The sequence below is a fragment of the Simochromis diagramma genome, unplaced genomic scaffold (assembly GCF_900408965.1).
Source record: "Simochromis diagramma unplaced genomic scaffold, fSimDia1.1 OVJJ01000585.1, whole genome shotgun sequence".
NCBI lineage: Eukaryota > Metazoa > Chordata > Actinopteri > Cichliformes > Cichlidae > Simochromis > Simochromis diagramma.
The window spans coordinates 935936-949412 of NW_024387398.1; the positions used below are offsets into that span (position 1 = coordinate 935936).

At 41.8% G+C, this 13477-nt stretch overlaps 1 protein-coding gene across 1 annotated transcript; it reads left to right on the forward strand.

The window, feature by feature from the left end:
- The first annotated feature begins 781 nt into the window (after window positions 1-781).
- Window positions 782-10724, forward strand: LOC120720447 (fibroblast growth factor 4-like). Its single transcript, XM_040010138.1, has 3 exons — window positions 782-1516; window positions 5827-5930; window positions 9432-10724. The coding sequence occupies exons 1-3, from the start codon at window positions 1225-1227 to the stop codon at window positions 9606-9608; spliced, it is 573 nt and encodes a 190-aa protein (XP_039866072.1). The 5' UTR covers window positions 782-1224; the 3' UTR covers window positions 9609-10724.
- Window positions 10725-13477: the final 2753 nt, after the last annotated feature.

A 13477-nucleotide genomic window follows, 5' to 3' on the forward strand; every position in this document is an offset into this window, starting at 1 on the left:
GGGAGGGGCGGGGCCATCTGCCATGATGGGTTGGAAATCTGAGAAGAAGAAGAAGAGCAAGAAAATGAACCATCATGAAAGGACAGGACCCGCACAGCATGCAGAAGAAGTGGCTTATTTTTAGAAGTCGCACCAATGGCTAGCAAAGCTGCACTGAAAGAAAGCACATGCATTAATCATGGCAGCACATAAGGCAAGACCCCAGGTGCAGGCTGTGCAAAGATGCCCCTGAGACCATCCAGCACATAACAGCAGGGTGCAAGATGCTAGCAGGCAGGACACACGTGGAACGCCATAACCAAGTGGCCTGAAGCTGCAGGCTTTGTCACTCTCCATCCAAAATTCACTGAATCAGCAGCAAAAGAAGGTCCAAGCTACGCTTGACGTTTGATAAACATGAATTGACTCTTCAATCACACTTCATGCACTCTCTCTCAGTGTAACAAGAACAGTTTCTCATCTCAAATCTCTGTTTTGCGCATTTTTCGCTTGCTTGTTGTGCACCAGTCTACCGTTGTTTACAGCGCAGTCGGACGCTGTTATGTTTTGTTATTTCAAAAATGACCTCCAACAAGAAAGTTCAATACCGAAGAAATTTAAACGTTTTAAAATGATGCCAAATCACAAACTGCTTAGCTGTGTCTGTAATCAGACCTCTGTACCTTTGCTCTGCTTCACTTCAGCAGCATCAGGTAAAGTGACAGAGAGAATCATATGTTGATTCATGGTTTTCTTCAGTTTTTGATCTGCTGCTGAATATTTTCAAGGCAGTTTCTTTGTTTATTATTTACTGTGTTTCTGTGTGCTTGCGTGTTCCTCTTTGTTTTCTGTCACAATGTATTTTATTGATTTCCCAGTTTGTGTTCTTCTACGGCATCTATGACTCACAGGCAAATATGACAGCAGGTGGTGCGTGATGTCATACGGGCCACATATAAGTGTGTTCTCTGTCTGCTGACTCTACCTGAGGACAAAGCAAAATTAGGAAACGCGAAACATTGCAAACTGGACCCCCGCTGGGTTTTGAGGTGTTTCAAGATGTCTAAATATGCACACTGAAAATGTTTACCGGGCTTTAGAGAGTGCAGGAGCTAAGTTATTGTCTTTAGGATAATTCTCTGATCACTGAAGATTTTATTACCAGGTTTTATTCATACTAACTAAACATTCAGTTGGATAAGCACAACACAATCGTTGTGTACTTCTATGACTGGTAGGTAGAGTATGTCATCACCAAGGTCCAAGCTCCCGCTTCTTCTGTATGGGATCCTCCTGTGCAGCGCCTCTGCTCCGCTTCCAGTTATCAGCCGGACGAGACAAACGGTACGAAGCGCCGGATCACTGGTTTCACCCAGCAGCAACATCTGGGACAAGAGGGAAGTGACAGCGAAAGACGGAGAATACCTGCTGGGCATAAAGAGACTGCGAAGGCTTTACTGTAACGTGGGCATTGGTTTCCACATTCAGGTCTTACCCAATGGGAAGATCACGGGCGTGCACAATGAAAACAGATACAGTAAGTAATTTTTCCTTTCCCTGATTCATCACCTTTATCATTTGTTGCTATGATAAGAACAAATATAAAGACACAACTATCTCAAAAGTCAAAGTTTGGTCGAGTGATTTCTGCGTGGATTGAGGAGACTGCTTGTTGCATGCAAACATACTGTACATTATTATATTCTTCTGTTTTGTATCTCTACATCAAAAGATAAGAAATCATGCAGTTGCATTATGTTAATAAATAGTAGGGGTGCAACGATATTCGTATCGATATTGAACCGTTCGATACAGTGCTTTCGGTTCGGTACGCATATGTATCGAACAATACAACATTTGTAATTTATTTTATCAATTTTCCTTCTGACGATGCTGTCTGTGTTGAGCGCTCAGTGAATCTGTGTTCGACTACTCCGCCTAGGCTGCACTGTCGAGCGCAGATCCACTGAGCGCTCAACACAGACAGCATAGTCAGAAGGAAGAGCGCAGGGCAAGCTAGCGAGACAGAAGTTACGCTCTACTTGCAACAGGCAAATTGAACCTCATTCAGATCTGGCGTTTGGAATTATTTTGGTTTTCATGTGACGTATGACTCTGAAGGTAAGCGAGTCATGGACTAAAGTAAAACAGTATGTTGGATGTGCCATGCAATGCTCAATTACATTGGTGTGAACTAGTGTGTTAGCGCAGTTAGCTCGTTAACGTGTTGGCCGTCTAGCCCCATGCACGGAGCGATCGGCGGTAGCTCGTTAACGGAGATTTGCCGTGTTGTGGCGTTAAGGTCATTTCAACAAGATTAACCTGAAAGCACTAGTGGGAACACAACGAATATGACTGCACATTTACGCCGACATCATCCTAGTGCAAAGACAAGTGGAAGCAGACAAAAAAAAGCAAGCATGCTACAAACTTTAGCCGAGTCATTTAGACAGCTGTTAGCACATGATTCTCCTTATGCTGCTGAGAATATAGCCCAGAAGAAGCGGATAGTATAGCTTTTATTTTGGAAAGAGCCATTTCTCTGTAATAAACTCTCTTTTCCAAAGATGAGTGATTCCTCAGTCAGATACAGGGCTTGCAATATCGCTAGCCCGACGTCCCGGAGCTAGCGATTTTTTCAGTCGGGCTACCAAAATCTATCTCTTCCCTGCCCGTCGGGCTATTGTAGGAAAAATATATGTCAATGCTTTTGCATTCTTTCAGAAATGTAGCTGGGTAATTATGTCATTGGCATCGGTGAGCCACTGTCAATATGTGACATATTGAAGTCGCGTTTGAATTTGCGCTTGTTTTTTTGCTTTCACTTTGCAATCGTGCGAACTGTGTATAGAGAGCGACAGCACTGATCTGTGAGTGATGATAATTTGTGCACCAATTCCTCTGACATCGTCTTATTAATCGTTAGCTTACTATGCAAACATGACAAGTGAAATCTCCCGCAGCAAGCTTAAACATGTGAGAGGTTGATCGCGCAGAGAATCGCTGAGCTTATGTGAGTGAGCGTGTAAAAGCATTTCAGTTCTGCTGAGCCAAATAAGACAGGTCAGGGTGAAGAAGTGACAGCCAAAGAAAAGCTTACCACAAAACGGAGAAGTTATGACAAATCAGACTATAAGGCAAAAAGAAAGTGCAGCTTTATGGTTTCATGGACAAAAGAATTTCTGTGGCTGCAATATGATGAGCTAAATAACCAGGGCTGCACATAAGTGGTCCGCAGGTGCGCATTCGCTGTCAAAATAAAAAACACGCACAAGGGTTAGGGTTAAATTTAAAAACTGTACTTTTGAGTTAAAATATATATTTATAATTTTAATAAATGACAAATTAAAAAGGCATGAACATTTTTTTTGTATCGAAAAAATATCGAACCGTGACACCAAAGTATCGAACCGAACCGAACCGTGAATTTTGTGTATCGTTGCACCCCTAATAAATAGCCAAAAAAAAAAGAAAAGAATTCCTGCTGACACTCAGAAAAATAAAGTCAGGTTTGCAATAAACTTGAAAACAATGGCCAGCAGGGGGCGGGTTTTCTGGAAAAAGTCTAATTATGTTGTCTATAAGAAAATCATTGGAATCACTGACACGTGTTATTTAATAAATGTTTGTAAATTATTCTCCAATAATGAGGAAATTGTTTGTCAGTCTGTCAGTCAGATCAGCACATCGGCTGAAGAAATATGAAACGAACCCAGAAGTCAACGTGATTTCATGTTCAAATGTTCCCAGAACACTTTAGAGCAACTGAGTTGGAGTTCAGGAGGCAGAGCGACACATGCTAAAGTGTCCTTTAACAAAATACTGAACCCCAAAATGAATCTGTGTATGTGTGTGAATAATACATTAATGCCTGTGTTAATGCTTGCAGTGAAAAGCACTTTAAGCTTTCAGTTAAAAGTTCTTTATAAGCACCAGTTTGTTCACTCGCCTCCAGATGTTGCCTCACAGAACAGAGCAGAACCTTTAACCCAGTCTCCACTTATATCATCCCCAGAGCCCCATTTATAAACCAGGCTTATAATTAGTTTTGAATTCAAATATGATCTTTGCAGTAAACTGTGTGTAAATAGATATTTATAAAACGTATCTGATCTCAAAAGCAAAGTGATCTTCCTGCTAGGTTGACGCTGCTGTTTGGAACACAGTTACAGGTTGAATGAATGAATTATCAAACACTTGATTGGAATTATGGGGCACAGAGTCAGTAATGACTGCACTAATGTGTTTGTGCATTATAAGCTTTCTCATCTGACCACCTTTTTGGGCTCAGAGGTTTTGTGTTTGTTGTTTGTCTGATTGATATGAGGAGTTCTTCTGGTGACGACACACAGAATCCAAAAGAAGGAAAACACAGCAGGATACTTCAGGTGAATCATACGAGAAAATAAATGATCTAAAACTTGCAGCAACATGGCAAAATACAAACTACACAAGAGAGAAGAAGAATGTACATGTCTATACGTATAGCAGTGACATATAAACACATGCAGGAGATGGCGTTTATGACGTGTCTCCTTAGCCTTCATGATATGAGAGGTCAGTGCTACAGGCCTGCAGCCCCTGGATGCTTCTTCTAAGGCACTGGGACCAGCCACATCATTTTCCATAGCACTGGGAGTCTCTGGAGTTGCTATGGAGGCTGACGTTGTAGAGGTGATAGAGTACTCCACACACTTAGCTAACACAGGCCTTCAGCACTGATGCTGTTTATGTGAACAAACTGAAATCAGATAATCAAACCAAAATAACAAAGTGCATATTTGTTTTTGTGTCGTGGAAATGGAGAAATATTTTATAAGAATGAGCCTTTTGTCACGACGGGGTGCGCCGGTGTGAGGAAAGAGGTAGACCCAGATGCAGACACGGTGGAGACAAAGCGTAGTTTCAAAAATAAAGCGAGCCTTTATTGGCTGATTGCAGAAGAAAAACAAGGAACTAGGGAAACTAAGGAGGCTATGAACACTGTTAACAAAAAGGCTGTGACACTCAGTGACAAACTATGACAAACTATGAACACTGAGTAAGCTAGAAAACACAGAGAAACAATGGAGTAAACCTATGAAAACTGTGGTGAGGTTAACAGACGCTCTGACACCGACTGAGCAGAAACACACGGATTAAGTACACATAACAAATCATCAGGGGAAGCAGAATCACACGGGGAAAACAGCTGACAACAGTTAACATAATGACAGGACAGGGGACGTGAAGCTAAATACAATAAACAAAAAACACAAGGATCCTTCAAAATAAAACAGGAAACATAACGAGACCCAGACATGACTCGAACTGGACAAACAAAGAAAACTTGGACATGAAACATGACAAATAAACACAGAAAACTTCACACAGGGATGAGACAAATGGGGAGCTTGATAAATCATGAATTAAAACTGTAACCCAGGCATGACAGAATGTAACCAGATAAACTGAAATGAAACTAGACTGAAAGGAATAAGAAAAACACCAAGAACTCAGAATACTGGCTCACATGACCCAGGACCGTGACTCCTTTAGTGTAAGTGTGTCTGCTTTAACGCCATTGTTCATATATGTCACAAACACAAACTTTCAAAAGAAGGCCCGTGTCGACCCATCAGGGTGGAGAACATGCCGGGCTCCAACCCTAAAACAGAAAGATTGTATTAAAGTATGGTCGTTGTTTTCTATGTTGTTGTTATGGGTTTTTCAGGTTTCATTATATGACATGAACCATTTCACTAAGAAACATAAGCATACAGGAGCTGTGCTAATCTTCTGCAGATATGCAGCAAGTGTTGACTTTACTAAGCATTAGCAACTTGTCCTTTTCATGTTTCACTCCAGCCCTGCTAGAAATTTCTCCAGTGGAGAGAGGAGTGGTGACTCTCTATGGGGTGAGAAGCGGTCTCTTCGTTGCTATGAATGACAAAGGGAAACTCTATGGCTCGGTAAGAACCTTTAACTGCTGCCGTTGTTGCACACGGGGGCTTGTGATGCATGCCGTGAGTTGGTCCAAAGCATTACACCCACATGTTCATGCTGTAACCCTCCACCAGCCACTGTTCACTGACATTTGTAATAAATTTAATAAGTGGAAATGTTTTTGAAACGAGCGGCATCATGCTAAATGCTACAGTCTTCATGTTATCTATTAAGCCTTAAATGGGCATAAATAGTTTAAGTTATGGTTTAACTGGCAGAATGAAATGACTGCTGGATGGTGATGGTGGTCAGCTGTCCCACCGAGTGATAGAACTAAAAATATGAAACTTGAAATGAGCAACTTCTAATGAGGTATACGTCCAGCCAACCCACTCCAGGACTATGAATGAGACAATCTACACGTACTTGTAATTACACACACACACACACACACACACACACATACATCTGCATTTGTATTTGTTGGCGTTTCAAAAATGTTTTGAGGGAAAGTACATTAAAACAAATGATACAAACTGTGATTTACTGAAGTTTGTAGAACGCATCTCCAAAATTTGATTCTGTTCATCAGGACGTAGCGTTTTGTGGGAGAAAAGTTTCATCATCATCAGGTGATGTCTTCAGTCTCAGCTGACTGCAGGTTTTAACCTTATAAACAGCACATTTGCATAATGACTGAAACCACTGAAGGAACAATGGGCTGGGAGGTCATATGATCATTAATATAATTGTCATGATCAACAACCACTGATCAATGGTCCCATTCACAGAGTTGGGGAATGGCTGCAATCACAGCATCGATTCAGAGATGGTCTTTCCTTTTTCACGTAAATGGCCTCCTTGACTCCGCCCTCAAACCAGCGTTCCTCCCTGTCCAGGATGTTACATCCTCATCATTGAAAGAGTGAAAGAGTGGCCTGTACATGTAAATAGACTGCAGAGTCCTGGCCAGACGAGGTGGCTCTTCTGTGTTGTAGCCAGAGGTTGTTTGGTTTCCCCGATGCATAAATCCTGCCAGTCCTCCTGCACTTAACAGCGTACACTATGTTACTCTGTTTGTGTCGGGGACCCGATCCTTGGGGTGGACCAGTTTTTGGCGCAGCGTGTTTTGGGGTTTAAAAGCCACAGAGATGTAGTGTTTATTACAAATGCGTCTCAGCTGCTCCGATACTCCTGAGACGTACGGGATCACTACAGGTTTTCTCTTGTCCTTCTCTCCTGGATCGGCTGGAGCTTTCTTCAGGAGCCTTCCCAGCTTTGACAAAAGTCCAGCTGGGATAACCACATTTACTCAGGTACATCAGGTAAATAAGGGTCCATCTGTCACCATCTTACAATGCTGTGACTGCAGCCGTTCCCCAACTCTCTGTGAATGGGACTCATGGTTATTGGTCGGTGGTTTTTGATCAGTGGTCATGAGAATTTGCATAATTAAGATTAAGGAACTGACCTCCCAGCCCATTGTTCCTTCAGTGGTTTCAGTCATTATGCAAATGTCCTGTTTATAAGGTTGAAACCTGCAGTCAGCTGAGACTGAAGACGTCACCTGATGATGACGAAACGTTTCTCCCACAAAACACTACGTCCAGATGAACTTTTGGAGATTTCCTTGAGCATCAAGACATTTGTAGAATGCAGTTTGTGTTAAATTGTGCTGAACGTAATGCTGAAACAAAGCGTGTCTTATTTGTGCCTAATGTGGTTGTGATAGTTGCTCTTAGGCTTATTCATTTATCTGCAATATCAAATTCAGTTAAATCTAAAATCTTTAAATTAAGACAGTAGTTTTATTCAAATTTATAAGAAGTAAAAGAGTAATTAGCTAAACATAAGTTAGACACACACCTAATCACCAGCTGTCGTCCTATATGTACACATTTATACAGATACAGACCTGCATGCACAACTAAAGATTGCTTTAAACAGTCGTGTCTTAATGTGCATACGACTGAACTTTCAAAACAAACCGAGCACAGGAAAATAATACTCCAAAAAGCTGCTTCAGTCAATAAATAAGCTGTGAGGCTGATATCAGAAATAAAGAAATAAACGTGCTCTAGCTGCTCACACACTGTGCAGAAGCAGAAACCTGACACATGCCGGAGGACAGAAACAGGCACCGTGGGGTGCAGCTGATCTGGAAACACACAGCAGTTCACAGGGACATGTTTCTGCTCGGTTTGTGGGGCACATGCAGAAATATATTTGCTTTATGTGTCTAACAGATGTTTCTGTTTTTGTTCGATGCTGAAGGCGTGCATGTAGACATTGTGACATCAGATCACAACAAGCGTTCTAATCATCAGTGTTTGTGCCACTGAGGGCAGCTGGAACTATAACCCAGCGTTTGCACTAACTGACAGTGTTTTACACTGTTTGGATGAATTCAGTTGCATTGGAGGGTTTTCCAGCAGGAGCATCTCAGCTGGATTCCAGTCTGGACTTTGACTGCACCACTCGAAAACCTTTTTTTACTTACATATCAACTTGCTTTTATGTATTGGAGCCTTTCAGATGTGGACTTGATGTGTGTGTCGGATTATTGTCATTCTGCAGAAACGCTGCCCTGAACTGATGGGGGATATTGTCCATGTTTCTGGCAGAAAACAGAATTTGTGACTCCATCGATAAGCAAGTCCTCCTGGTCCTAAAGGAGCAGAGAAGCTGTATGGTGCTCTTATTACAAAAGAGTGGAAAACAATTCATTTTAGATTTATGCAAACCTACCAAAAAGTTAAACTTTTGTTTCATCAGTCTCAGAATATTTTTTGAACGGCTTGGAAATAATCGGGCATAATAACTCGTGTGGACCTGAGGAACGTGACGTCTGCAGCTCTTTAAAGCTTGTTCTAAGTACTTTTGTGACTCCTTAATACACTACGGAGTGATTCTGATTCTGACTTTGGCTCTTCTTCCTAAGTGTGTGTGGTGATGCGGTGACACATCCAAACTTGTATTATGTACAGATGTTTGAGCTGATGATCTTGGAATGATCTTGATGATGCTCTCCCCAACTCGTGTAAATCTACGTCTTAGATCGTCACGAGTTCCTTGGGACCGATCCATCGAGAAACTACCAGTTGTACTCAGTCGTGATCACTAACGAGATGTAAATAGGCTTTGGCCTTGTCAAATTAAAAGACACTGTAGAAACTTTAGCACCACTTATTAAAAGAGTTAAGTGACTGTACACATACAGCTGAGTCAGTTTTTGACTCGTGTGAAGTTGTGAAAATCCAAAATGAACTCAAACTTGTCTTTTAAAATCACCAAAGAAGAGTGCTGTACATTTGTTCCGCCCTGTAAAAGAATAATTCACTCTGACTCTGATATTCATGCCCTTGATGAAACCTCAGACACACACTGAGGAATTCTTACACCCAGGCTGGTTGTCCTGTGGGAGCTGCTCCATCAGCATGACTGCACAGAAACAGGAGCACACAGACTAAGTGTTGACATGTAAAATCTTTCGTGTTTCTAACGTTTCACCTTCCTCTTCCTCTCAGGGACACTACAACGATGAATGCAAGTTCAAGGAGAATATCTTGGCCAACAACTACAACGCCTATGAGTCAGCTGCGTACCCTGGCATGTACATCGGCCTCAGTAAAATGGGCAAAAGCAAAAGAGGCAACCGGGTCACACCCAAAATGACCATGACACACTTCCTTCCCAGAATATGAATTATGATGTGAAAACGCTCAACAGTGTAGACTGAAGTGAAGGGCTCCAACTTACATTTTGTGTTGTCCATTCTACAGTGAACGATGCTGCAAACTGAGACGCAGTTTAAAAAGCAGAGTAAACGCCGTGAGATTAACCAGACTGTGAACTCAAATACACTAAACTAATCACCTGAATTTACTTCAAAGCTACCAGATATAGTGACAAGTCATGAAGTTCATCCTAATGAATAAATTCAATTGTTTTAACCCCTTTTTTAAATATGTTCATGTATAATGAATATCAATCGGAGTTTTTGAGGAGGAGGACTAAGTCATGGCGGTCGTGAATCGCTCTGTGAAAAGCATCACTGACATTAAAAGTTTGAACAGTTTGGTGCAACTGAAAATTCCCCAGTTTGTGCTCATAAAACATCAAACATCAAACCAAAACTGAGCAGTTCTCCTTTGGAAACTCCACCATACCAGTTACTACATACTACACCACACAACATACTGCATGCATACTACACCACACAACGTACTGCATGCATACTACACCACACAACGTACTGCATGCATACTACACCACACAACGTACTGCATGCATACTACACCACACAACATACTGCATGCATACTACACCACACAACATACTGCATGCATACTACACCACACAACGTACTGCATGCATACTACACCACACAACATACTGCATGCATACTACACCACACAACATACTGCATGCATACTACACCACACAACATACTGCATGCATACTACACCACACAACGTACTGCATGCATACTACACCACACAACGTACTGCATGCATACTACACCACACAACGTACTGCATGCATACTACACCACACAACGTACTGCATGCACACTACACCAGTGGTTCCTCCCAGCCTGGATGTGTGTGGAAGAGACGGAAACCACAACAAAACGTTGCTGATTGCTGGTTAGCACGGCCAACTGTCTGATGTTTGCACTTAAGTAGTGTTTTAGTTGTTTTCAACACTATTATAACACACTACTGCTAAATATTGGCTGTATATTGATTGTAATGTAAACTGTAATTGGGTTAAACTGGCGCACGCCCCTTGAAATGTATTTATTCTACATATTGTAAAGTGTTAGATTTATGACACATTGTTTATCTTGTTATTCATAGAGTTCTAAGCTTTGTGTGAATAAATGCGCATCTCATTTTTAAATATGTTTATGGTCTCATTATAAATATTTAATTAGTCAAACCTGATCAATCATCTGCAGTAGAGAAGCTCGATTGAAACCACTTGAATAAAAGCCGTGCCGAGCTGGTTCGAATTTGAAAACCGAAGCACTAAGAGCACGAGAGGATTGTGTGTTCGATTGTGTGGAAAGTGAAGGCTTCAGCTCGGGATTCCAACAGGTCAATACTGCACGAGTGGGAAAGCACACTGGTGGCAGCAGCAGCAACATGCTGATGATGTTTACCTGCTGCAAGAGTGACGAGGAATGTGAGAAGGAGACATGCAGCTGGTTCGTGTACGGCTGCATGAGAAAAACTATCAGGCAGAAAAGATTTGTTTTATTTCAAAATGCAAAACTTTCCTTCCAGGCTGGTCTGACAGGTTGGTAGGCACCAAAGCAGGAACCAGTAAGAGGGATTAGTGGAACAGTGTGTTTGACTGACCTGGCATAATGGCTGATAAACACCTAAGTAGGATTTGGGACATATTAGGCCTGAGCATGATTGCCTTCCCTCGCTGACCTGTGTTTGAACTCCATTTAAAAGTCCTCAGCTCCTTTTTAAAAAGGACTCTTGCAGGCAGAGTTTGGGGCCAACCTGCTATGTTATGGTGAGCTGCTCCAAATCATGGGTGGGACAAAAACTGGAGGCTAGTGCAGCTGACAGAAGCTGAGAGCAGTAACCCATCCCTGTTCATGCACAGCACTGGAGTTTCTTCTCTCTTTGACATGACTGCACATGCCCCAAGACCCTACAATATGTGAAAGAAACCAAAAGAATCACACAACCTGCAGTGAACAAGCACCCGGTGACCCCGGGGTGTGTAAAACTCCCTTTGACAGGAAGAAACCTTCAACAGAATCAAGCTCAGGGAGGCGTGAGGATAAAGAGCAGAGAGCATATAATAGTGCACTACCTGGTGATTAGCTATGGTTATGGTTATAATACTATGAGCACATTAGCAGAGCAAAGATGGAGGAAGAGCATTAATGTTTTATCGCCTCAATAAAACTGTGAGGCAGAGACAAATGCAGTCATACTGCAGGGAAAAGATGCTGACGATGGGCCAAACTTCACTCAAGAGCACGTCCGTGATCCTCCATCCACAGCAGGTTAATCATATAATACACTATACAAATCCTAAACTGAGGCTTCATCCACACATTCAAATCTTAGTTGCATCACTTTGGGTGGTTCAAAATGAGTGTTCTTCATCATCTATAAACGATGAAGAAACTTTTATTGGTTTATTGTCTGTGTCAGGACTTTGGTTTATCTTCCTTTTACCTTCAGCTCATTAGTGGCTCAGTGCAAAATGTGGCTACCAGGATATAGAAGCGCATAGGTGTTTGAAACTTTGCTGCCATTTTTAGACATGATGTTTGACAACCTTGTGCTCCAACTCAGATGTTGTAGGAGAAACTTCATGACTGTTCTCTGATTTTTCCTCTTAATAAGTCCATTACACTTATTTTCCTTCTCTTTTAAATTTCTGTGGAAGAGAGCCAGAGATTAATAACAAGTGTGATTGAGTGCAGAGAGGTCTATTAGCACATAGTGAGTGAAGAAGAAACACCCAGTGCATCATGGGAATCCCCGGCAGCCTACGTCTATTGCAGCATAACTAAGGGAGGATTCAGGGTCACCTGGTCCAGCCCTAACTATATGCTTTAGCAAAAAGGAAAGTTTGAAGCCTAATCTTGAAAGTAGAGATGGTGTCTGTCTCCTGAATCCAAACTGGAAGCTGGTTCCACAGAAGAGGGGCCTGAAAACTGAAGGCTCTGCCTCCCATTCTACTTTTAAATACTCTAGGAACAACAAGTAGGCCTGCAGAGCGAGAGCGAAGTGCTCTAATAGGGTGATATGGTACTACAAGGTCATTAAGATAAGATGGGGCCTGATTATTTAAGACCTTGTATGTGAGGAGCAGGATTTTGAATTCTGGATTTAACAGGAAGCCAAAACAGGAGAAATCTGCTCTCTCTTTCTAGGCCCTGTCAGGACTCTTGCTGCAGCATTTTGGATTAGCTGAAGGCTTTTCAGGGAGGTTTTAGGACTTCCTGATAATAATGAATTACAGTCGTCCAGCCTGGAAGTAATAAATGCATGAACTAGTTTGTTAGTCATATCATTAGTGACGGACTAAATGTGTGTGTTTAATACTGGAACAACATTCAAAAAGTGAGGGCCGGCTTGACTGCAGTGAAACAGACTCTGTGCCTGTTTCTATAACCCGACAGTATCTGTTTGAGGCCACAGGGGGGTTTGTCTTGGCACAGATTGTTATTAAATCTGATATCATGACGATCGCTTTGAGCATTCATTATGTCTTCCTGCATAAAATAGCCACACTAACTGAATATTGTAAATCCTGTCTTGGAGAAAAACCACAAGAAAAACCCCCAAAGTGGTGCAGCATTCTGCCAGCACTACACCTCTGGTTGTGTTATAGGCACACAAAATTTTTTCTTTGTAACATTACTATTTGAATACTGTGTAAATGTTTTGAACCACCTTGATTTCTTTAAATGGTATGATCTTTCTTCAGCAAGTCAATGAACTAGCTTTGATGGCAAGCTTTCCTTTAGCTTCAGAGGATGAGAGAAGAAGAGGCAGCTGTGCAGCAAAGACAGAATAACTCCAGCTTTGTG

What these genes read in the sequence shown, in the direction of transcription:
- LOC120720447 (XM_040010138.1), top strand. Translation starts at nt 1,225, where the DNA reads ATGTCATCACCAAGGTCCAAGCTCCCGCTTCTTCTGTATGGGATCCTC. An exon ending in GCACAATGAAAACAGATACA is followed by an intron (nt 1,517 to 5,826) that starts GTAAGTAATTTT and finishes GTTTCACTCCAG; the next exon opens with CCCTGCTAGAAATTTCTCCA. An exon ending in AAGGGAAACTCTATGGCTCG is followed by an intron (nt 5,931 to 9,431) that starts GTAAGAACCTTT and finishes TCTTCCTCTCAG; the next exon opens with GGACACTACAACGATGAATG.